The sequence below is a fragment of the Megascapheus bottae genome, chromosome 4 (assembly GCF_031878675.1).
Source record: "Megascapheus bottae isolate mThoBot1 chromosome 4, mThoBot2.hap1, whole genome shotgun sequence".
Taxonomy (NCBI): Eukaryota; Metazoa; Chordata; class Mammalia; order Rodentia; family Geomyidae; genus Megascapheus; species Megascapheus bottae.
Window position 1 is genome coordinate 6,777,208 of NC_143512.1, and position 26,975 is coordinate 6,804,182.

General features: G+C 39.5%; 1 protein-coding gene across 1 annotated transcript in view; it reads right to left on the minus strand.

Annotated features, from left to right (window-relative positions):
* Nucleotides 1–26,975, minus strand: part of Stk32a (serine/threonine kinase 32A) — a 121,656-nt gene that overhangs the window by 26,481 nt on the left and 68,200 nt on the right. Inside the window, exon 6 of the mRNA XM_090331086.1 lies at nt 6,839–6,876. Within this exon, the coding sequence (XP_090187212.1) occupies nt 6,839–6,876 (38 nt within the window). The remainder of the gene's footprint in view (nt 1–6,838; nt 6,877–26,975) is intronic.

Sequence of the window (26,975 nt, forward strand, 5' to 3'; positions counted from 1 at the left end):
CTCTCTCGAACTATTCTGTCTTGAGTGGCTTCAAACTATGAGCCCCAGAGTGCAGCTTTTTGAGCAGTCCCTCAGTGCCTGTCCCTACTTCAATCATTTTTATCTGTTGGCCTCAGTCTAAGTTATTTAACCTACGGGCATCAAGAGAGACACAGCTGACAGGTATTCAAAGTATCAAAATTCTACATATCTCTTAGGGGATCTTGAAAAATTAAAGGCAAAATTACTACAAACTGGAACAATGTGGATCATTTCCAAGAAAGAGTTCCTGTTCTTTTTTTTTAATGCCATTAATATTTCATGTGGAGAGTACAAGGAGTTTGGCTTGTCCATCCATCATTCCCTAACAAGGTAACTCAGCTTATGTATTTATTTCTTACCAGTATTGGGGCCTGAACTTAAGGGCTGGGTGCTATTGCTTAGATTTTTCCCTAAAGGTTGATGCTCCACTATCTGAGCCACAGCTCTACTTCTGAATTTTGGTGGTTAATTGGAGATAAGACTTTCCTGGTTACATTTTTACTAGCTTTGAATTCCTAACTTCACTAGTATTGAACCATGATCCTCAGTCTTTATCTACTCAAACAGCTTCGGTTACAGATGTGAGCCACCTGCACTCACCTCTGAAATCAACTTGTCTTTAAAGGGCCGTATGAAGAACAGGATTCTAGGGACCAGTAGACCTGATGTTTTCTCTGACTCTCTTCCCTAACTCATAAGAGACTTTAAGTCCTTTTCCTAAGTTGAATTTGTTTATCGTTCTATCATCAAAAAGAAGGGGAGCTGAAGTTATAGCTCATGTGATAGAGTGCTTGCCCAATAAGTACAAGGACCTGAGTTCAATCCTCAGTACAATCAATCTATCAATAAGACTTTTAAAAAAGAATGATCAAGATATTATTTAGAATCCCAGATCCAGTATTCATGGCAATATAATGTAGGTCTGACTCTTAGCTATGGCACAAAATACATCCCACAAAGTTCACTGTGCTTCCTACATTTGTACCAGTAGGAACAAAAAGGGCAGCGTAAAATTCCTATGGACAAGAAGTCTGTTACAGGAGCTGTTAGCATCACAATTGTTTTAAGGTGTTAGCATTTTCATTTGTGAAGACTATTTTGTTTGATGGTAATATTTCTATTGTTATGATTCTATTTGTCTGTTAATTAATTAATTGCCAGTACTGGGGTTGGAACTCTGGACCTTATAATTTTACTTGACTTGTATACTCAAGGCTCGTACTCTACAATGTGAGCCATATTTCACTTCTGAATTCTTTTGGCTAATTGGAGATAACAGTCTCAGGGTTCCACCCTCACCCTCTCCACTGGCTTTGAGACATGATTTTCTGACTCCAGCCTCCTGAGTAGTTAGAATGAAAGATGTGAGTACAAGCCTCTGGCTTACATTTGTCTAGTTTTGTTAAGATAGGGCAGAAATGAGAGGGGATAACGTGGAATTCTCCCAGGGACCACACTTCTCATACCAAATATCCTCAACACTCCCAAACAGCATTTAGTCACCAGTAAGCTAAGAAATTTATGACCTAGCATTTTGGGGGCAAGGTTGCCTTTCTTTTTTATTAAAGAATTTATTAACATTGTTTTTTACATCATATGTCAAGTGACATGTTTAAGAAACAAGTATTCAAGAAGGGAATCTCTATATACAATCACTCACACTTAGTTTTTAGAACAAAATCAAAATTAGGCCAAGGGTTTGTATATCATAGATACATATTATTGTATGAAGTAAAACATTATGTCTATAGAGTCATAGGTTTTTATGTCTATGTAGTTATGCTTATTTTCCAATACCATGTCCAAAGCATTGGGTATGCAAATATTGAGTCCTCTCTCTTGTACTGTTTAAGGATACCGCCTTTTGTTCCTTTGGTCTTGACTTGTCTCACTCAACATGATTCGCTCTAGATTCATTTTTTATCTTTGGTGCTTTCCACAGAGGATCACATTAAAATCTGAATTCATGGAAAAAAGGGTGGCTCTCTAAAGAGGAAATGGAGAGTGTCATAAATATATGTATATGTACATGTTACCTACACTGTACATATATACATATATATGCATAATTATATACACTCATATATGTATATTTATGTACATATGTATAGGTCTCTCCATATAATTATTTATATAAATTTCATAATGAAACACATCAAACACTTCCACAATGGAAGAAGGAAGATGGGCCAGTTCAAGACACATAGTTGAGGAGTGAACTTGTTTATAGAGTACACTGCACCTATCTATGGAATTATGATGATAATGTACTATGAATATATATGCTCATATGCTCATTCCAGATTCCTCTAACAGAGTCCTGGAATCACCCAACATTATCATTATCTCTGTTTTTGTTGTTTGTTTGTTTTTGCCAGTCCTATGCTTGAGCTCAGGACCTGAGCACTGTCTTTGGACTTTTCTCAAGGCTAGAGCTCTACCACTTGAGCCTCAGCACCACTTTTGGATTTTTTTTCTATGTGTGTGGTACCAAGGAATCGAATCCGGGTTTTGGTGCATGCTAGGTAGGCACTCTACCACGAGGCCAAACTCCCGGTCCCCTCTGGCTTTTTTTCACTGTGCTCAGTCTGAGAGTCTTTCTCATTATCCCTGTGCTGCAGGGCTCTGTAATCATACAACTGACCATTCCTTTATGAACTGTCCAAACTGCCCTTTGAAGGCATTTAGACTATGTGCACCACATTTTTTTTTCCTGGAAATGCTTGTTATCCATAGATACTCCCTGAGACTAATAAATATCATTATCTTGGGGTCGGGTACAGTATTGCCAATATTTTCCAAGTGACCGTGTCCACTTGACTTTAAAGCACATTGTCAAACTCCCCATGGGGGAGACTGCTGAAACAGAAGGCTCAATTCTTCTTTCTCAGTATTTGCCTCTTCTCCTTGAGACGAGGGATGATATTAAGAAATATAAATCATGGTTCCATAACTGTCATCGTCTCTGAATTGTCAGATTTGATTTTTCTTCTGGATGCAGCACTCATTTCCTGAGTGACTTAATGAAAGCACAGGAGTTACAGACGCAATGAAACTGATGGAGTTCGATGGACCATTTATATTGCTAGCACGTGAAAACATATGAAGACAGCAGGTTATGAGTCACTTAAGACTTGATCCTATCTTGGCTCTCAACTAATCAATGAGACCTTTGGGGAGACTAGTCACAGGTAGACTCTAAATTAAAAACATTTTTTATGTCAAATGCCGATGTTCAAGAAATATTCATTCTTATTGTGGAGAGATTCTTTACATCACAACCACCTCATTTAATTGTCAATATTTTCCTGGTGGATATGAACACTATGAATCAATAAGAACAAAACAAAATCTTGCCTGTCTGTGAGTATGGCTGTATTAAAATTTAAGCTACATATTATAGAGAGCGTACTTGAAAAGATGGGTGTAGAGGTAATGTTTAACCAAGAAGAAGAAAGAAAGGTAATGTCACAGTTGCTAAATTCCACATGTAAGAGGCTCATGTGAGAGTTCATTGGGATGAAATAGACAAGTGTGGGTGAAAAATGGACAAAGGCTTCAAAGATGACCCCCCACTTAGAAAACCATAATAGTAGACACAAGAAAAGTCAGATGTTGATTTGTGGTTCTGCTGGCTGTCACAGGCTCCATTGCAAAATGAATTAGGAGAGGATAGGCTTAGGAATAGATTCACTTGAAAGTAATTCACGAAGCCAGGTACCACTCAAACCAATAGGTCCTAGTTACTTAGGAGACTGAACTCTGAGAATCACAGCAAGAAAGTCTATGAAACTCTGATCTCCAATAAACTACAAGTTCTACTTGTGGCTCAAGTGGTAAAACACTAGTCCTGAACAGAAGAAACTCAGGGAACAATGCCCAGCCCTAGTTCAAGCTATAGGACTGGCACAACAAAAAGAAAAAGAAAGGAAGGAAGGAAGGAAGGAAGGAAGGAAGGAAGGAAGGAAGGAAGGAAGGAAGGAAAGAAGGAAGGAAGAAAAAAAGAAAGAAAGGTCATTATAGTCCCTGAGCAATGTCCAAAGTCCTAATTTTTCCAAATGTAAATGAAAAGGAACTCCAAAAGAATTATTTTCCTCTAAAAGGTTGCCTAACACACTGGTCAGAGAATGACTCAATTTTTTTTTTGCTTGTTTGCTTCTATCCCATTTATGTTCTGGCCTCCGTAAGCAATTTTGTTCCTTTTATTAACAGTAGTGATTCTCAAGTTGAGTTCAGGACAGGAACAACATACAGAAAAGCCTCCTCTGAATTCATTGTTGAAGTCAAAAACTCCAGAGTGGAAGGGGTCATTGGAAATAACACAGCATCTGAGAAGAATGAACTGTCCTTCAGGCAGATGGAAGTGGGGCGGACAGCTGAGATTTTCACAGTGACAAAGCCCCAGTCTCACAGAATAGAATGTCATGAGCAGTGGCGACAGACCCCTGCACTTGTGCAGGAAGTCAGAATGGGCCACAGACAAGGGAGTTGCACAATTAAGAGCGAAATGACATCGTTTCCACAAAAGGTCTGAGTGGGTAAGCAACATCTTTGTCTCGTTACTTCTGGAAACCAAATAATTATCTCCTTATAATTTGGTAAGTACTCAGATTTTACAGAGTCTATCTGATAAAGATTTGTGCCTATGAGATACATATAGTTTTACACAAAACCACAGGAAACAAGATGAAGAACTTCAGCCTTTTCAGAGTAAAAAGTACCTACTACTTCTTCAGAGTGATATTCATATTTGGCTCTTATGAGTGGATTCTTTATGGCAGACACTACCTCAACCACAGTAATGTGTGTGTGTGTGTGTGTGTGTGTGTGTGTGTGTGTGTGTTTCAGTCTTTATAATAACCCATATGTTAAATCCTCTTTTGTTCTCCACAGAAACTAAGACACAGATAATTCTTTAACCAGCCTATCAAATTTCTCAGTGAGTAGTGAGTTGGGGTTTAAACTAACGCAGTCAGACTCCAGAATCCACACTCTTATCCTAACCTATTATACATTCCTTCACAAGACTAGTCTCTTAAGTGTGGTTGACCTTGAAGGTTAATTGGTATCTGGATCATTTTTTCTAATTTACAATCACTGTGTTGTCACGAAAATAAGAGAGTAGGTGAATGAAGGACAAGTGTACCCTCGTGAAATATCTGAGACTTAAGAATTAACAATATTGTTCTTGGAATATTCGATCTATATATCTCAGCTAAGGGCCTCTACAAATGATAGGGCGACAGGTGCCCTGTACGAAGCAGCTTGTTATTGGAACAAATGTAACTAAACCCCACCTGGGCTCTGTTTAAGTAGCCATGTGTTGACAGAAAGCTTGATCACACAGAGAGCACTTTGTGTCTCAGTTGCAAAGAAACAGCCTCTATACGTTGCCTTTCCCCAGTTATCAGCTTCATAAAGTCTGCTATATCAGGACAGAAACAATGGTGGCTCTTATTGAGACCAAGGAGAGATGGTGTTTTCATAAAAGTCACCTTCATGCTAAATCTCACCATCGCTCACATTTCTCAGATTCAGAAATCTGTTCCCAAATGTCAAAAGCAGTAAAGGTAAGGCAGAAATAAATAATGACCATGAGCTTTGAGATTAGAGGGCATACACAAAAATGTTTCTTAGTTCTCTGAGCACAGGTGGACTGTGCCAAATCTGATTCAAATCTCCACTGGGTAAATAAATAATGAGCAATTGGACAGAACTTGGTATTGCCGTTCTACTTGTAAATCTTGTTTGTAAAATTTACATGAATAAAGAACTTTGCAGACTTAGCACTAATCTGGACAGCTTTCTTAATAAAGGACAGGGATTTGTTTGCTTTAGGCAGTACTGGGGTTTGAAATCAGTGTCCATGCTTCTTTAACAAACGTTGTACCACGTGAGCCATCACTCTGACCCTTGTGCTTTAGTGTGGTTTTCATATGAATCTTGTACATTTGCTTAGGTTAGCCTCAGACCACAGTCTTCCTACTTCCAACTTCATAGGAGTAAGGTGTGAGCCACCATATCTGGCAAGAACAAAGATCCTATTACCAAATAAGATTTGTAGTATTCGAGCTATGTATCATAGAGGTCTGCCCTAATGGAATACCAATGAATGCAAACACAGGTGGAAATAAATATTAGGTAAAGAATACACATATTTCCTTTCATTGGTCATACATCATTCATTTCACTGTTGGCAAAAGCTTGATCAAGTGGATACCCAGTCAACATTTCCTGAACTTTAGCCACCTTCGTGGTCATCACTGCAAACCTGTCAGTTTTACATCTGAGTATATAAACTACTCTTATCAATGTTCTACTTTTCTTTAAATGGACTTATTGTTAAAAAAATGGGCACAAAATGTAATAACTCTTCCTTAACTGTAAATCAACTCGCCTCATAAGAAGAAATGCCAAAACTTAGATGGAAAACAAAATAATACCAATAATTTGATGCATAATATTACTGGTTGGAGCTTGAGTCCTGCTTGCTCCTTATAAGGCAAAAAAGAAATTAGAAAGCCACTGTGATCGTTCATTTCAGAGAAGCAGCATTAGAAAAAAAAATAAGTAGAGAGAACAATGTTCTCATCACATAAATATAATCTTATTTAGGAGTATATTACTGGACTATGCTCCTGTACAAATAATAAAACTTATGCATACTATATATTACATATTTCACTCCATCCCTGAAAATGAAGTTGATATATAAGCTCAACTGAAGGAAGCAAGACTACTTTAGGACATGGTAGCATCAATATGTCTTATACTCATGCGTGCCAGGTAGTTGATCATGAACAAATCATTTTCTTACCATGCTCATCAAGTAAAATATTGTCAGGCTTCATATCCCTAGGGGAGTATAAAGAAAAGAAAAAGTTATTCATTATACAACAAGCAAGTACACAGTACTATAGGAGGGAGACAAAAATATTCAAAACACTCTAACAATGTCTGACATGAGGCCTCTCACCACTTCCGCTTGCTTTCCATTCTCAAGGCAAGTCTATGAGACAATGTCCATTAACATTTCCAATTTGTATTTCAGAAAATGAGGCTTTACTCAGGGTTATTCAGCTGATACATGGGATAATGGGACTCTGAACCTGGGCTCTTCCTTCTTTAAAAGCTCAGACTCGTAATTGTTAAGGCATATTAAACATTTGGTTCAAAAGGTTAGATGGGGGATTTAAATTGCTATGAAGTACTGTTAGTAATACTAATTATCATTTTTATGTGTAACCCCGGTTACACAGATAATATAAACTCACTCTATTAAACAGAGGTAACTGATCTATAATGTGGTTGCATTTTAACCTTGCAGAGATTAGATATCTTTTAAGGTGAGGGTTTAATGCTTCTAATTACTTGATTGTTATTCCAGGATGAAAGGACAGATCTTCTTTGTGCTGGTGCATGGCTTGAGATTATAGCTAATAATGCTGTACTGTACAGTAAAAATCTGCTAAGATGGTGGATATCAGACACTCCTACCACAACGAAAAAGGTAACCATGTGAGATGAATATGAGAATTTGACCAAAAAAATCTTCTCCTTCTAAATATGCTTATCAAAGCAGTATATCTTAAACACATATCATTTTTATTTTTTAATGAAAAAAATAATTGGTTCGAGGGAATGGTCTGATGCTAAATACTACAAGAAATGGCTCATGCAGTTGTCAAAGCTGTCAGGAGATGGGGGTGAGGAAGGACTCAGCAAGCAGAACACAGCACTGTGGTTCTCCACAGCTCTGACACTCCACTCTGGCATTCTCACTGCCTTTCCCTAATACATCATTAAAGCCCTTCAGCTTGCATTCACAAAAGCCATTAGGGGATAAGTGTGTGACAGAGTTGGGGAACACATTTCAGCCTGGTCAAGTGGCTTTTATGCTGCTAGAAAGAGTGACCTTAGTCTTATACAGATCGAGCCTGTGAGCATGCTCGCTTCCCAGCAAGATGAGTAATAACCCCTTACTTAGAAGCCACACTAAGTGCATGCCACATCGAATGTACAGGTAGCACACATTCTCTCATGACAGAAAAAAATCAGTGTTTGTGTGTTCGATTGTATAAATGAGTTCTAGATACCTAGATTAATCATTAATCTGGGGCCATTTTTTTTTCTGTGTACACATTGCCGAAAAGAAGGCTAAGGGGCCTTCAAATTATTGGGTTTTGTGGCTAGGGTACTCTTGTACTATTGTAGACTTGCCTGTCCTTTCATCCTCTGGCTTTGTTTCCCAGATGCACAGATGCCTGGAGACTTCTCCAGACACCCCGAGGGAGCCCTAGCTCATCTTCTGATGGAGAGGACTCCATCACCCCTGCTGTTTCTTTGCCTGACTTGCCCCACCTCCCACCACTATCCCCAGACAGGGTAGATTCATCTTTAGTCTCAGAGCTCAAAAGCCTCTTCCTCCAGAGAGCCTTCCCTGTTGTTCCAAGGCCAGCTCAAAGGCCCTTGCTCTGTGTTCTGACTACACAGGTTGGCTCTTCCCCAGTAACATTCATCATATGGGTTTAATTATGCCTACCACACGTAGGCCCATAAACTCTATGATGTCAGAGGAGGTTTCTTGATTCATGTTCTGTTCTATCTCATAGGCTCACAGCACATGTTGGTTCTTAAATTAATTGTAGTACCCTGAAAAATATGCATCTCAATGGGACCTGCCAGAATGTTGGGCACATCATCAAACTGCTGTGCAATGCGGCAAGCCAGGCACAAAATATCTACTATCTCATTCACAGCTATATCTAATTTGTGTCCACAGTGTATAGCAGGAGAGAAAGAGGTCCAGGATGAAGGTGGTATGGCAAGGTTACTATTAAGAGGCCTTGGACACTTTAGCCCAGCACTGGTGGCTCAGGTCTGTAAAATCCTAGCTACTCAGGAGGCTGAGATCTGAGAATAGTTCAAATAATTCAAATACTTCAAAGACAGTCTATGCAGAAAAGTCCATGAAACTCTTATCTCCAATTGGCTAGCAAAAAGCCGGAAGCAGAGTTGTAGTTTAAGTGGTTAGGACATTGTGAGAGCACAAGGCCCTAAACTCAAGCCCAAACTTTCCCAAAGCTACTGTAAAACTTGAGTCATGTAAAGAGACAGAAAGGTAACAATTAGTTGAATGTGCTTTCCCATTTCAGTCTCCTATTCATTTCTTCATCCACTGTTTATCTGTGTTGATAAGTCACTGTCTGGAATAAGACCAAGGTAGAAGAGATTTTGTTGATCTAGAGATAAAAAGCTGAGGGCTCAGAAAGAGCCATGTTATAAAGGTATCAATTGGTAAATGAGCATCTTTACTATAAAATCAGGGAATGAATAAGAGGAGAATCTAATAAAACAATGTAAGTGAAAAAGTGGATTTTAAAGCAGAAAATAAATTACATAAGCTTAGATTCTATCAACGTAATATTGGCAACCTGTGATAAGGTAACTCCTGTCACCCCAAGGAAAATTACAGTATAATAAATAGTTTATTCCTGGATCAGAAGAGGGCAAATGGAATGCCATATTAAAATTCCTACTCGAACAAGTAGAGAATTTTAGTTCTGAGTTTCAGCTCCACTGCTTTCTCATAGTACCACTTCAGTGTTTTCAAGTTAATCTAAGTAGAAAAGAGATTTTTTTTAAATGATTAAGGCTGTCTGTAGCACAGTTTAACATAATGATTAATAAGCCTAGACATGCTTTGGAATCAACTCAGAAGCTCTGAACAGAGAAGATTCTCTGACTAAGCTCAGCCAACAGGCTGCAGATTCTGCAGACAGAACTAGGTATGTGGGCCGGGAGTATGGCCTAGTGGTAAAGTGCTTGCCTAGCATTTTCAAAGCCCTGGGTTCGATTCTTCAGTACCCCATACATGGAAAAAGCTGGAGGTGGTGCAGAGGCTCAAGTGGTCGAGTACTAGCTTTGAGAAAGCTCAAGGACAATGATCAGGCCCTGAGTTCAAGCACGAGGACTGGAAAAACAAACACAAAAGAACTAGGTATCTGTCTACATCCAGAAGGAATCATCTTGGACATTCTGCTATGCAGGAATGTTCAGAAAGACCATCTAGGCATTGTCCAAACCCCAAATTGCCCATCTGAATTCAACATATGAATCTCTCCTTTAAAATTTATATTTATGGTTATTATACAGGTGATGTAAAGAGGTGCGACAGTTCTACAAGTCAAGTAAAGAGTATATTTCATTTTGGACAAATCCACCTTGTCCTTCACTCTTTCCCAGTTTTTCCCTCCTTCCCATCCCACCCACGAGTTGTGTAGCTCATTTTCAGCCCAGTATCTATCTAGTGAGTACCACAGCCACGCTTGCTCACCTTTTGTTCCACCATTTCTGTGCCTCTTCCCTCCTCGCCCACCTTACACATACGAATTGCCAAACAGCTTACCTAGGCATGATAAGAGCTTGGAAGACCGCGACACTTTACCTTCACTAACACATTTGTTTGTTGAAACAACATGTGGAGGTCTTTATATCCTATACAGCATTAGCAAGCAGCTACGGTTAAGTTCCCTCTCACGTGTAATTCATCATCCTTGGTTTATTTAGGGGCCATATAGATGCTCCTTCCAAAACTTGAGTCCTGTAATGCTTTCCCTTCTACTCACTCCATTCAGATTCCTCACTTCCATTTTCTTAAGCATCTGTTAAGACCTTGAGAGCTTAATCCCTGATCATCAGGATCTTCTATTCAATCAATTTCCAAACTTGTTTATCGAACACAATGAGTCCACAAGTTACTAACTTTGTAAATTTTCTTCAAAAAGTTCTAATATTCTCCATTCCCTTCCACGTCCATTGTTAATATTCTTCGTAAAAATCTTCAGTTCTACATACCTAGCAAATCACCTTCTACTCACAATGTTTCTTAACTTTGCTAGAAGGAAAGCTATACCAGTGTTGATGGATTTCATTCAAATGAACAGCACAGTGCTGTGATACTCTCCTGTGATACTCCATGATGACAGCTGCACATTTTGGTGTGTTCCCCAATCTCCTTATATCCTTACCTTACACTTTCTCTCATTTGATGAGATAAAAGAAGATATGGTTTGTGGGGTCACCTGCCACCAGATCTGCCACACTTCCAATTTAGCAATGCCTTTCTTCTAGTTCAGCTGGATGAAGAGTCCCTGCATCTGTTCTGCTGGGCTCTGGATCTGGTCCTTCTTGTGGATTATCCTCAGGAAGTATTCTTGCCTTCTCCGACACCATCTTTTCCCTCTCATCATGGTCAGGTCTCCAAAGCTACCCCTACCCACTGCCACAGCTTACCATTTTCCTTAACAAAGAAACCTCTGGATCAAGCTACTAACAGGTGAAAAGTTTGAAATTACTACTGCCATCTTATCCCAGTATAACCAGGCTTCCATCCTCTCTGCTCTGAAATTGTTCCTAACTGCCTACATGCCCCAGATATATTCCAGTTCAGTCCTGGACGGCCACACACCATGCATGCTGTAGCCCTTCTGTGTGTGAGGCTTCTACTTGAAAGTCACAGCTAAAATAATGTCTTGTCTGTGTTCTCTTCTAACCACACAATCTAAAGTCACCTTTCCACTCCACTCCTCTCCAAGTGCCTCTTGATTGTAGCAGTGCTTTTCATGCTCAGACGCTTTAATTGACCATTACTTTTCTTCACTACAATCCAGAAGTTTCCAGAGCAAAAACATCTTTTCTGTATTGTTCAAGGATGTAACCATTATGGTTCACAAAAGCTCCCAGAACAAGTCTTTCAGTAAATGATCACCAGAAAAATGAGTGAGAATGTGGAGGTGTGTCTCAAATGGTAGAGTGCCAGTCTTAAGCAGTAAAACCAAGTAAAAAGCTTGAAGCCCTGAGTTCAAGTCCAAGTTCAGCACAAGAGAGTAAAGAATCAAACAACAACAGCAAAATGCACATGAATGAGTGAATCTGGATCCTTTAACTTCTCGGCTCCTAGATGGCTAAACACTGTACAACAAAACAGTACCAAGAGCAGAAACAGAACCAACCTCGAATACCTCTTTGTCAGTTATACTATGTCCACTGTTGAGTGACTCTCAGGGGATCTGGTTTCAGCACTACAAATTTTAAGGATGGTGCAGTGGAAGTCTCGGAACACATAGTCTATGAAAATTCTTCCTTGCATGCCAACTTGACAAAAACCCAAACTTGATCTTTAAAAAAGCAAAAAAGCTGCATTCTGCTGCAGCAGAACTGGAAACTGAATAATGGCAATTTGATGCTTCTTGTGGAGGGACCCAAGGTAGAATGAATCTACCTGCTACTCTCACTTCAGTGACTTTACAAGTCATTAGTGAAGTTTAATAGGCTCATTACATCCCTTCACTGCACCTGCCCTGGAATTGAGCCATTCACCAGGCAATCCAATATGGGTGTGTGACAATAAGAAACCAGGGTATCAGCATGCCCAAACCAACAAAGCAGTGTCAGCTCCTTCCATGTCCTCAGCTTTCTGACTGTTTCATGGTTTCAGTTTATTCCTTTATCATTGAAAATTCCCTTAGGCTAGATCATTACTAGCTTATAGGGGTGTGTGTGTGTGTGTGTGTGTGTGTGTGTGTGTGTGTGTGTGTGTGTGTGTGTGTGTGTGAGTGTGTGTGGTCTATCTTGACAGTTCTAGAGCAGAAAACAAAACTATTTTCCCACAAAGGAGATCTAAATAATTAATGGAAGACTTGAAGGAGAGCATGAAAGGAATTATAAAAAAAAAACTCTTCATTTGAAAAAAGGAGGCAGAGTATGAAACTTCCTGGACTGAATGATTATTGACTATGTAGCATCCCCAAAGATTGTATCTCTCCGTCTTTGGTTGTAATTCCAGCTTTGTTGGTGAATTGTTATATCATCCTGGCCAAGAAATTTAAACTCTTTGAACTAGTCCTTTCTATCCATCTGAAAAAAAATTGGGTGTAATAATCTGTTACAGAACCATAGCGAGGGCCAAGAGCTACACTGTGTAGTAAATACCCAGAACTCCATCTCTTTCTTACCAAATTGACTGTGCTCTTGCTCAACTCAAGCATTTCTCACAACTTACTTAAAAGAACCTAAACTCTAGAAGCCATTACAGGAGAATAAAAAGACTGTAGGCTTTTTCAGGCACTGATGGAAAGATTCCCAAGACTCAGGAACATGCACACATTTATATATTTACATATTCTTCAAGTGTAACTGGCTTTTCATGGATAGTGGTTACTATATGCTCTTCATCTCAATATAGAGGTGTAATTCTATTATATAGGAATAAATCATGATACTAATTATCATGTGGTAATAAGCGTAGTATGTTTTCACCATTCATAAAAATGCTACTAGCATAGTGTAACCAATTTGTGTTTGCTTCCTTAAGGTGTCACTCACTGAAGAGACCAGTCACACCAGTGATTTTTCCTTCCCTGATGGCTTCTCTTATTGCCTCTAGATCTCTTCTCAATTGCTCCCAACAATTCAACTCATGGGCTCACTCAGACAAACAAGAGTTCGGTGAGTTGCATCCCTATCCAAGATCTCATTCTTCCTCAACCCTCTCCACAATCTAAGCAATTTATTAAGATAAGCACTCAACAAAGTTAGATTTTTTTTCAGAAGAATGAATGGTAGAGAGTAGATGTCAAATCTGGGTAAAAACACATTAAGCTCAGATAGAGGACTGAGAAGTTGCTCAGGCTGTAGAGCCTAAGAGTCCCCAATATCAAATCTCAGTATTCCTAAAATAACAGCATCATCAACAACAAGAAAACTAAGCTTCAACATAAATCCGATAGAAGCATTACAAAGGAACGTTAAGTGAAGATATGAGAAAGGATTTCTTTTATAGTTCTAGATTCCCAAGGTTGATGTCATCTATAATTTAAATCTCAAAATGTGACATATAACACAGAGGCTAGAAAAGCACTTAACAGTTCCAGGGAAGTGTTGTAGCAGAGAGACAATCCTGACCAGATGACCTTCAGAAATGACCTTCTGTGATTCACCAAAGTCTCTTCACAAAGAAGCCTTCATAAAAGCTAAAACTTCTCACTGACTTATCACTTAAATAAAGCAGTAATGAGATCTGGTTGCTGATAATTGTCGTTGATCTGTCCACAGTCACACAGTTCACATATGGCAGAGGAGGGTCTTAAATGTCATGCTTTTCCTGCAATTACCCACCTGCTAGTTTAACTAAAATGACTATTCAATTCCTTTCTGGGCAATTCTTTCAATGTGTAACATCTGCCCAGGCAAGAGCAGGAGGAACACTATGGCAAAAAAGGACCAAGCTTGAGCAATAATTCCTGCCATGGACACTAAAAGGGCTGTTTGAGGAGACCACCCCCCCGCAATTTCTCTACTTCCTGCTGTGTCTCCCATAAGTATTGAGGATGGCTGTATCTACAGCACTTATTCTCCATCCTGTGGCATCATGAGGCAGGCACTTAATAACTAACGTATCTTTTCTTCCTCACAGAGACTACACAAGTAACTGCAGATGAAGAAGGGGTAGCCCAGAGAGTATAAATTCCATGTCCAAGAGTACAAGACAATTACATTACCAAGCAGGGGTTGCAATCAAAGTTTGTGAGATATAATCTTAGTTTATATTTCAGATCCTTTTATCTTATCTCTTCCCCAAAAGACAGCAGCAAGATCCTCATATATTCAGCATTCTGGGGTATGCTTCAAATTAGCCTGCAGCAAGACTGAATTTTCCCATAATTTTGCATGATCAATTTAGAAACCCTAGAGTTTCCCTTCTAGTCTACAACCCACTGCTTGGTTTGGGGTGTGGTTTAGTCATGTTGCTAAGGCTTCATGTGTGGAAGGCTCGGTTCTCAGTGTGGTGATGTTAAGGGGTTGTGGCTCTTTAAGATGTGGATCCTGTTTGCTCTCAGTGTCGCTTCCTGTTCCTTCTCACTCTGGCTTCCCACTTCCTCACGCTCTGGCTTCCCACTTCCTCTCACTCTGGCTTCTTCTTTCACCTGCATTCTATCCTTCTCCTATGCAATCCAGTACTGAAGTGTCATCTACCATGGTATCACTGACAAATCCAAAGCTTTGTTATTTGGACTTCCAGCCTCCACAGACACAAATTCCTTTCTGCATAACTACCCAGATTAAGTACTTCGTTGTAGTAATGCAAAGTGGACTACTACACCCATATCTCTTTAAATGAATACATTTCCACATTTCTTACTGTGGAGATGACAGGTGTTTGACTTTAGTTAGACAGTTAGGGATTGAAAGCAACTAGAACAAAGACTCACAGGGTGGGTAAACAAAGAAAGCACAAAAAATCACCTTTCTTGTTCCCACTGTAGGCAGGAGGTGTCAAGTGCTGACATGAATGCTTAGATCAGCTGCAAAAGCATGCACTCCTACTTTTGACCAGGATGGGAGGGTTCCAGCCAGACGTCAACTTTCATCCATTTGGAGAGTCCTTTGACAATGAGTGACCACTATTTAACCAATCAAACCAAAGCTACATCTCCAAAGACAGAGACAAACTGGCTAGCAGGAACAGAAAAAGAATCCTTGGACTTTCCCTCATGAGGTGACAGGCAAATCTCCTCCCCACTTACAGAGTTTCATAATTCTTCCTACTTTCATGGCTCTCATTTTACCTTCAAATAAATTCTTTTCTGCCTTTTTCTTCTTCAAAGGGCAGAAAGAAGGACCCTAACTCATCATGAAGTTATAGAATGCTGAATAAAACAATAAATAGTAACTTGACATTGTTTTATATATGCTGGTCCTAGGGCTTGAACTCAGGGCCTGAGTGCTGTTCCTCAGCCTTTATGCTCAAGATAGTTCTCTAGCATTGGAGTCACTGGCTCCACGTCTGGCCTTTTGATGGTTAACTGGAGATGAGAGTCCCACAGTCTTTAATGCCCAGGCTGGCCTTGAGCCGTGAGCCTCAAACCTCAGCCTCCCCAGTAGCTGGGATTACAGGTGGGAGCCACTGCTGTCTGACTATAACTTGAGACTTTTTAAAAGCAGAACTTTCATATAAGATAGTTCCTCTCTTATGTGTTAGCATTAGTCAATGCTCATTCATGACCATTATTCCCGTTGACTCAGATTCATACAGGTGAAAATCTAGGCCATCATTAATGTATTTTACAATTTAGAAAGCAAGGTGACAAAACATCAGAGACCTACACCAAATCACACAACTACAATGAAAAGAGTAAACACAAGGTTTTCTCTGGGTTGCCACTCAACATGGGAAGGTAAAAAAAAGTCTACTAGTTAGAGGAAAAGAACACAGCTACAGAATAGTAAGAACCAAACGAAGAGCAAGATCAATTGTGGTCTGTCAATAATACTAAACCTAAGAGCATTAAAAAAAATAGTAGAGTGGACTATTCAACTAGAAGTATAAAGTAATTTGCTCTTTTACAACTTCAGAGCTGAAAGTATTCTTTCTAGCTGTAGGAAAACTAAGCTTGTTATTTGAAAAGGAAGTGAATTAATTTTTGTGGTCACCAAAAGAATTACAAAGAAGTTAAAGCCATAAGAATACTTGGCTCTTATCAGGGAACACTATGAATGAATTGGCTTTCAAAAGCTCCAGAGAAGACAGAACCAGAGCATCAGGAACCCAACTAAGCCTAAAAGAAAGTCAATCTATAACCAATTAGAATATAACCAACTAGCACAACTAGTAACAAAATGGATTACTCATCCAATGCCAAAACTGATGTCAATTCTTCATATGTATTCTTTCACTTAACCAGCTTAAAAAGATTGTTAGAGATAATGAAACTGAGCTCAAGAGACATTTGAAAAGTTTCTAGAAGAGTGAACCTAGGATTTGTATATTGACAGTGTGAATCCAGCCCACTGGAGTGGGTGAAGAAGACACAGCATTACAACTATAGTTGGGTCTGTGAGGAGGCTATGAAATTTGCACAACAACAGCTATGAAAAGGACCAGACTTCTGAGACTGCAACGCTATAGGGCACAGAATAAGGTCATGAAAAATTAAAGCCAGAGAATAAACTGTGTTGGCAGCTGCAACCAGGGGCCCAGAAGGGGACTATACAAGTATACATTGCTAGAATGAGTGAAATTGTAGCCCAGGGGCGAACAGTCAGGGCCTGTATTCATTAGTGTGTTGGTTATCCATGATTTTTGCAAGTAAGTGACCAAAAGCAAATAGCAGAAAAGGTCCACATAATGCAAAACACAACAACATTAAGAACATCTGATTTTCAAGTGCGCAACCAGCTTTGATAGCTCCAGGCTAGGATTTGATCTTAAGCAAAAAGCCAGGATGTATGCTTTCCCTGTGTGAAAGGGGAATTGTTTGTTACAGTGATCCAGAGAGGAAAAATCAGCTGGGTACCAGTGGTTCAATCTTGTAATTCCAATAACTCGGGAGGCTGAGATCTGAGAATCGTCATTCAAAGCCAGCCTGGGTAGGACAGTCTGACACTTTTTTCTCTACATTAATCGCCGAAAAGCTGGAGTGGAGCTGTGGCTCAAGTAATGCAGTAGTAGCCTTGAGCACAAAAGCTCAGGGACAGTGCCAAAGCAGTTCCCAGGAACAGCCAAGAAACGAAAAAGAAAGAAAGGATAGTATAACCCGAGCCCCATGAAATCATCTGAGCCCTGTGTTACATGGGGACAGTGCAAACAACCAAACTGAGCAACAGGAGTGACTCCAGTGTCTTGATCAGTGACAAGTTTGCAATACTCACTTCTACTGTCTCTCACATACAAACCATGAGTTGTCCAATCATGAAATTTATAAGCTTCCTCCATATCTCCCCAAATCACCTAACACATCTCAAATCCTACTCAATGCTTTCTTAACACCTTCTGAGATGCCACACAACACTTTATATGCGTGGTTTTGATTTTGGAGTAAGTTCCAACAAATCCAGATGGATTCCATATGATTCTAGTGTCTAGGCAGTGCCATCAAGTGGCATGTTTTTTCTCCTTACAGTCTAGGGGAAGCAAGCAGTCTGGGGACACTACTCAGAAAATGTGGAGCTCCAGGTTCCTTCTTTCCATCTACAGTCCTAGCAACTTGGTTCGTTGTCTCCTGTTATCAGAATGGTTGCTTCAGCTCCAGACACCATCTCTGCCTTCCAGCCAAAGAAAAGTTAAGCAATTCAGCAGTGAGTTTTTCTCCTTTAATTAGGGAAGCTAGCAACTTCCTGAAGCTACATCTCAAGTGCTATAATAAGTGACATGCATCTCCATATCTTCAAAACTCATTCTCTTCGTTATGTCAGTTTTTGTTTGAGCATATAAACTATGACACAGACCACACACACACACACACACACACACACACACACACACACACACACACACACAAGATTCCATGTGCTTTGGAGCTCCCCCCCCTACTCCATCTCTGTATAGTCACCTTACACCAGTGCCCCAGTTACTGTGATATGGACTGATGTCCAACTTGAGCTGGAGTAGAAGGAAGAATTAGGAAATGGGCTTTTGAGGAAGAAGTTTCCTTTCTGTCCTGGGGGAATGTTCCAGAACAAGTGTGATTCCTCAACCTTAGAAGCATTAGCATGGCATTCTAGGCAGCAGGAACAAGAAGAGGATAAAGAAACAGATGCTGGAGAGAGTGAGAACCAAGTAGCTGCTTCTGCTGCTGCTGCTGGGTTCTTAAAGTACCCTGCACATCTGGCACACATCTGGGTCTCCTACCTTCATAAGACGTTGCAAACTCATTGGTTAAATCAGTGTGAACTAATTTTTTTTTATTACTTAAGACCAAAGAACAGGATGGCAACAAAGCTCTAAGGTGCAACCTTTCATATCTATAGCTAATGACAATAATAATATTTATATTATGGCATTGTGATGACTTAATTAAATGGTGTATATAAAGCCCTAAAGGTAGTATTGGCCCAAAAAGTAATTGCTCCATTAACCTTCTGAAAACAATAAATAATTCATATACTTCTAGGGCAAGAAGAACTAGAGAGTGAGGAATATGACGAGCTGAAAATATTCAAGATAAGTAGTTGTTTTCAACTTTCAAGGGTGATTTTGACATGTAATGATGACAGGTTCATTTATTAATGTGAGCAGCCAGACTAAGCGTCTTTGTGTACTTTATTCTGAATTGTTCTCTGAGACCCAAACCTCGGTGTCCATAGCAAAATGTTAGAGAAACACAATCTCTCTCAAATGTTCATACGCTGTCTGTGATGATTCTCATGCTGTGTGGCAGAGTTATGTTGTGGCAGAGATATCTTCATATCTTCTCTGGTCTTGGGGCTTGAACTCTAGGACTAGACAAAGTCCCTGAGCTCCTTTTGCTCAAGGGTAGAGTTTTACCACTTGAGCCACAGTGCCACTTCTGACTTTTTCGATGATTAATTGGAGATAAGAATCTCTTGGACTTTAATGTCTGGGCTGGCTTTGAACCGTGATCCTCCGATTTTCAGTCTTTTAAGTAGTGAGAATTACAGGTATGAGCCTCTCATTGGCTTATCTTCGAATCCTAAAACATTTTTTCCTCTTTCTCTCCTAAAAGGTGTGCCTTTCCTATATCTGCAGTGTACCCCACTCAGCTTGCACCTTCTCTCCTGCCCTCGTACCCAGAACATCTATAATGCCATTCTCCACCCTTCCCTTCTTTCTGACTGACCATCCCCTAACCATTGGGAAGTCTTCTCCAAAGTAAAACTGAACATTGAGACAACACCTTTCCTTGCCAGCTTTGCTTTTGCACTGAAGCACAAACAAGAAGGCAGGTTATGCAGAGTATCTCTTTGGACATGGCAAAATGTTCTGCTCTCAGCTCATGGCTGTGGCTTCCCCCTCCCTCTCCCCCATTCTTGCCCTTTTTCACCTGTTCCAATCACAAAGCAGACCTCCCTTCTGCACCCTGTGACCCGTCAAACTGCTAGCTTTGGCTACACACTCAGCCAGCTCTCATTGGACCACAGGGCCGAAGCATCCTCCACTCCCAGGCCTGCATGCTCTTTCTTAGATCCTCATTTCTTTCCTATGAAGCATAAGTATGTCTCCAACTAGTGTGGCTCCCTGTGTGCTTGGATCCTTGAAAGTGGTCTTATCTCTTCAAGTAGATTGTACACACTAAGCACAAAAGGCCATGTTTTTGTGTTTTTATTCAGTGCTATGTGCTTGGCCTACAAAACACACGTGATCAATTCTATTTAGTATTCGGTGATTCAACCTAGAAGAATGAAGCTTAGTCTATATGAAAAGATATGTGGGGTTAAGTAAAATCCAATTTGATGGTCATGTCACCGATGTAGCATATGAATGAAACCCTTAACTTGATCAAGAGGGATGGACCGTTCCGCCCTGGCTAGTGGAATGATAACCTGAAAAGCAGCATTTCTTTGCCTTTTGTTCAGATGATTTTTCTCAGGTGGGTGGGTTTGTAAAGGAAGCACCATTTCAAAGGCCCTGTAGATAGTGCCCCATGCATCACCCAAAGAAGGCAGCTTCTCCTGTTTTCACAATGTGTCATTCAGGCTCATTCATTATTTGGTAGCTTGGGAGCAGGTGTTGATTAGAGCACATCGCTTAATGCTCTCATTACTGCACTGCTACTGTGTTTGGGAGGCGCAAGTGGCCCTTCAGCTACAGGAGTTCAAGAAGAGAACATTTTCAAGGACCCGTGAGCCATGGAAGGGAAGATTTCATTAAACAAAAAGAAAGGACATTTTCTTAATCACTCCCCATAAGACATTAGGCAGAATCCATAATCTATTCTTCCTGCAGTAAATAGCAAATATTACCAATATAGTCAAAGGAAGAAGGACAAATCCAAGAAGATTATATACACCATCAGCAGTCAGATCATCTATAATTACTTTTAGTTTTAATGTATTCAGTCTTATCATACTGATTTAGTGAATCAGAAAAGATTTACTCTTCCTTACAGATATATGAAAAAGCACCGCAGAGAAGCATTACCACTGTTCTCCAGCTGAAATAGCTTACTGAACCTGAAATCTAACAGTAAATAAAGATGTTATCTAGGTGATTTGAAACAAGTTATCATGTATTGTAGCTTGACTTGGTTTATGAAGTATTCTTTTTGGTTATTTCCATTTTACAAACATTTCTCATAGACTTTAGTACCATGTCTCCTGTTCCATCGTACATTGGGAGCAGAGTGTCAGGAGGGAAAATAGAGACTGCTTAGCAGCATGTCTGAGAGGAGGAGAGACTAAAATCTTAGCAGCAAACAAAATGATAAGGGCACACTCCATTATTTTTCTCTAGCAACTGTAACAAATTAGAACAAGCTGTGCAACATGAAAAGGCCAGAGGGTTATTATCTCCCACTTCTAGATGTGATAAGACTCAAATCAAGGTATCAACAAGGTATCCTGTTCCAGTAGAGAAGTGTTGTTTGCCCTTCAAGCTTCTCTCCTTTACTGGAAATCTGGACTGTTGGTTTATAGATAATGCTTCCTCCTTCCTCCTCCTCTTCTTCCTCCTCCTCCTCCTCCTTCTCCTCCTTTCTCTTCTTCCTCTGTCTCTGTTTCTTTCTCTCTCACTCTCTCTCGCTTTCTCACACACACAGAGTCCTTCACCCCCAAATTTCCTTTGTTTATAAGGGACTCAGCCTTTAGATATTATTTTGATTGTCTCTGTAAGGACACACACACATACACATGCACACACACACACACACACATATATTTCCACACACATGTATCATATAACATGAACATTATTTATTTGTAGTTTGTTACAACTTGATAGATAACATCTCTTTCATCTTCTAATATATTGTGAGCAGTTGTCAGGGATGAAGACATGAAGCAGACACTTCTCTGGACAGCATCTCTTAGAGAAGGAGATGGAAATCTCAACAGCAGAGCAAACAACAAAAGCACATTAAGCAATAGCATACTATAAAAGCATACTAAGTAGCTTATACGACATTGAAGATATCTGTTATTTTCCTGAGGATAAGATGAAGAAAGCCTGTATTTAGATCAGAACTTTTTTCCTTTATGCAGTTCTGGGGTTTAAACCCAGGCCCACAGTGTTCTACCACTGACATAGATTCTCAGTAGGATCTTTTAATCAGATAATTTTACACTAGCACTTCGCTTCCACGTTCGTTATTGATATACTGGCAGATTACATAACCTCTGTATTGTTCAATTTCATCCTGGGCAGTGTATTAATGCAAAGTCTAATTTTTGATATATGTGCAATAGATAGTAACTTCTATGAAGTCATTAAGGAAAATGTACTTTGTATTACAAATTCAATGATTAGAAAGGGTTGGTGACCCAGAAAAAGCAAACACTTTTAGGAAACAGGCAAACATTTTACCTGGTGACCCTTGCCTGAAGGTTTCGGGAAGCTAGAATGATAAAGTATTGACAAACTCATTTATTATGAATTCTTCTGTCACTCAGCTAGCTATAGAAGGATCTTATATTTTTCTGATGAGTTATCTCAAAAAATAAAATGTGATATCTACAATACTCCAGCATATGCAAATCAGTTACATGGTGCCACATTTCTGTGTGTAATAAATTAAGACCTAGAGCAAAACAAACATGACATTGGTTCACAACTGAATTACAAACAAGGCCTTTATTGACAAGGGTTCTAATAGAAATTAATCACACCTCAGTGTCTCTTACTAACTTTAGACGGTTCATTTCAGTCCTGCTGCCTTCTCAGAGGGGTGTGGATACCTACTAAAGAGCAAGGAAGGTCTGAGCTCCCATCATAAGGAAGAAAGAATCATCCCTCATTACCAGGACAAGCCCCTCCCTTCTCCTTTGTCAGGGCAGTCTGGGCTATGTATAAGCCATAGAAGAAAAGTGGTATTAGAATGTGGCAAAGAAGAAAAGTGACAGTGACTTTGTGGTGGCCTGTATGACTTCCATCTCCTTGTTCATGCTGTTGAATAATTACCTTCCCTTTGTCTGGCTCATCTGATATTGACATCTAATCAACATTATAGAGCCAGTGTGAGGAGGCAGATCCCTCCTGTGACTGGATTATGTTATTTCATGTTATAGATAGTATATATATATATATATATATATATATATATATATACATCCATCCTCTCTTACTGGTCAACCTGCTTTTGCTTTTCTTGTTAAATATGACAAAAAAATAAACTGCTACAAGTTATGCAGCTGTGAGAAAATGAATTCTGACATCTTCCTGCCCGAACTTTCCCCAGTCCAGCTTTGAGAAGAGAACCCAGTATGACTAGAAAATGACAGCTATGCAGAGATTCAGGTACCTAATCCTAAGTGAAAGAAATTGGGAACTAATCAATGTGGGCTAAGGCATCATAAAATCTGTGGCAGGGATGAGAATGTATTCCTGTGGTAGAATACTTACTTAACCCACCCACTCAGAAACCAAAAAGCAAATTCACTGCCTCTAAGTTACTCAGGACGCTGAGATCTGAGGATTTTTTCTTCAAAAACAGTCTGGGTAGGAAAGTTTAAGAGATTCTTATCATCAATTAACTGCCAAATTAGAGCTGTGGCTCAAATGCTAGTGTGCTACCCTTGAGCACAAAAGGTCAGGGAAAGCATCTAGGTTCTGAGTTCAAGCTTCAGGACCAATACAAGGGAAAAAAAACAAGTCTATGACAGCATAGAACACCTTCTGTGAACTACTATAGGAATGTTATTGAACTACTGTTGGAATGACCTGTCTAAAGAAAATATGAATCTTTACTCTCTCCCATCTTCCCAGAAGAACATAAATTTGTCCACTCACTGAGTTATCCAGAAACTATCTGCTTTCCATACTTTGTCAAATGCTGGGGGTTGAAAGATCACTGAAGCCCACCCCCAAAGAGATAGAAACATTGTTCCTAAGAGTCCCACCAAGGGAAAATAAAGGGCAAGAATTTCTCACAAGTGGTAACTTTAAGATATGCATCTCGAGGAATCTCTGATTGGAGGGGGAAAAAACCCCACAAAGGTGATAAAAAATAAACACACTTCTATGTTCTTGACAAATAAAAGTTTTCTGAATTTCTGTTATCAATGACAAAAAGTTCTGCAGGTCTCCCTGTTGTACTGCAATTATTTACACAAATTGCCTAATTAGATTTCATCTCATTTCTTATAGGAACTTGTTACAATGGAGTAATTCTTAGAAGAAAGGAAAATAATCAGCCATCTACTCAAGATGGTATTGTGATCTGAGATGAGTTGCATTAACCATCTTAGACAATCTCAGACAATCTCTGTGGCTTATATTCTTAATTGAGTCTCCTTTAACATCTGACAAGGGAATGAATACAAAAGCAGTTTGGGCCTATAAAAATTACTTTGCATCAAATTATTCATTGGAGAAACTGTAGCAATCAAATCAAATAGTACTATCCTCAAAGGGATTGTAACAACTTTTATGTTTTCTTATTTTTAATAGGATAATTTTGTCTGTAAGTTAAATCCTTCATTCACTGGTTTAAAATAAGCTATAAAAATAGCAATCTAGAAGTTGACTGCAACTTACAGCAACTTTTCAAGCTATACTCACAGAAAAAAATTCACTTCTTGATCAAAGAAATTTGTTTAATGGTATATTTCAGAATTGGGAATTATTATGTAACCATGTCCTTAACAACTATCAAAAAGAAAAATTTTAAACGGATGAAAATTAGATGACAATTCTACATATTTATGAAACTATAAAAACTGCAAGTCGATGGATTAAAATAAAATTACCGACAAATACAACCTATATTCCTGTGTGGCATATATGATGGAATTTATGGAAGAAACAAGACCTGTGGTACACTAGAAAAAAACTACACTATACATTGTTAACAGGAAAGCCAGTGGGAGACAAAGCTTGTAACAGACCATTCTGTGTTTTCACAGAAAGACAAATTGTTTTCATGGACGCAGATCTCCTTACAAGGACTAGATTCTTCTTTTTGCTTTGGCTATGACAATCCTTTTTAGCTCTCTGAGCTACCATTAAATTGTTTTCTCACCTACGGCCATCTTGTTCTCTGAATTACTCCAGCTTTCCTCTCACAAGGTTTCATCTGGTTCAGGCTCTTTATCCGTTGGTTCCACACATACTATCTTTGGCTATGAGGCTGGTTGAAAATGCTCAAAAGCATGTGGCCAGGCCTATCTCGCTCTAAGCCTTCCTCAGGGCTCAGAGCAACGCCAAATATCTGCAGGTGCACAGTACTGAAAGCTCTGAATCTCCTTCATACCATGTCTCACCTACTTACAAACACTGCTTCCTGGGATAACCTGCTTAATTGTTCTGAACTAGAGTTTCATAGAGATTTTAGAAAATGGGACTCATTCACCAGTGACCTCCTGGAGTTGTAGGAATATTAGACACCATCACTCACAAATGCTTAGTAGACTGTCTTGTACCAAGGAAGCCCTCAGGAAATGACAGCCTCCTGTCCCTGCTCTACTCTTACTTGCTGACAGCTTATGGCAAATTTGATTCTTCTGTCATATCCAGAGGCAAACCATAGCTGTGAATGTAAATTCTGTCCCATATTTTATATATCTTCAATTTAATGCATGGATTCTTTTCACTTGGGAAATCAACTGCTTTGTATGCATGTATGCATGTATGCATGCATATGGGTAGGTAGGCATAGATGTCTGTACGTGTAAATGTATGTATATATCTATGTATATATACATGCATACATGCATGTGCTGGTACTTAACTTAGAGCATTCTGTTTCTGCTTGGTTTTCTCACTCAAGGCTAAAGCTCCACCACTTGACCCACAGCTCAAATAAGCAAAATCTTATCTTCATCTTCTTGCTGGTTAATTGGGCATAAAATTCTCATGTATTTATCTGCTCAGGCTGGCTTCAAAGCATGGTTCTCTAATCTCAACTTCCTGAATATGCTAGAATTACAGGTGAGCCACTTTAAATAAATTGGAACTCAGGAATGCTTTCCCTACAATGTTTTCAATGACAGATATTTTATCTTCTCAGAGTCAAATAGAACATTGATTTTGGTGAATTTTTGAAGAAATATGTACATTTTCATTTTCACATTTTTTCTTGAACTGTTTTCATTAGGTATTATACAATTCTCTGTAATGGCCAAAGTGTGGCCTAGTGGTAGAGAGCTTGCCTTGCATGCATGAAGCCCTGGGTTCTATTCCTTGTACTACATACATAGAAAAAAAAACAGAAGTGGTGCTGTGGCTCAAGCAGTAGAGTGCTAGCCTAGAGAAAGCCCAAGGATAGTGCCCAGGCCCTGAGTTCAACCTCCAAGACTGGCCAAAAAAAAATGCTTTGCTATAGCTTATCCATCATAATAAATAAGAAACTGTGATAAGAACTGAGGAAATGGCCTGGAGTTTGGCCTAGTGGTAGATTGCTTGCCTAGCATGCACAAAGACCCAGTTTTAATTCCTTGGTACCACACACATAGAAAAAAAATCAGGAAGTGATGCTGAGGTTCAAGTGGTAGCGCTCTACCTTTGAGAAAGTCCAAGGACAGTGCTTAGTCCCTGAGCTCAAGCCCAAGACTGACACAAAAAAATAAACTGGGGAGATGTAATAAAAATTATGTGTGGATGCCTATATCTCTTCTATGAGGTTCTTTCTACTTTTAAAGCCAATCCAGAAACCTAAGCCTCAGAATGACATCATTTTTTTAAATTCCTGAGATTGGTGAATACCATGTATTTTACTATATACATTTTTGTTGTTGTTGTTGTTGTGGGGCTTGGACTCTGGGCCTGGGCGCTGTCCCTGAATTCTTCAGCTCAAGACCACGCCCTACCCCTTGAGCCACAGAGCCACAGTGCCACTTCCAGTTTTCTAGTGGTTAATTGGAGATAAGAATCTCACAGACTTTAGAGCCTGGACTGGCTTTGAACTGTGAGCCTCAGATCTCAGCCTCCTGAGTATCTAGGATTACAGGTTTGAGCCATACCTAGCTTATTATGTACCATTTCAAGTTGATATCACATCAAA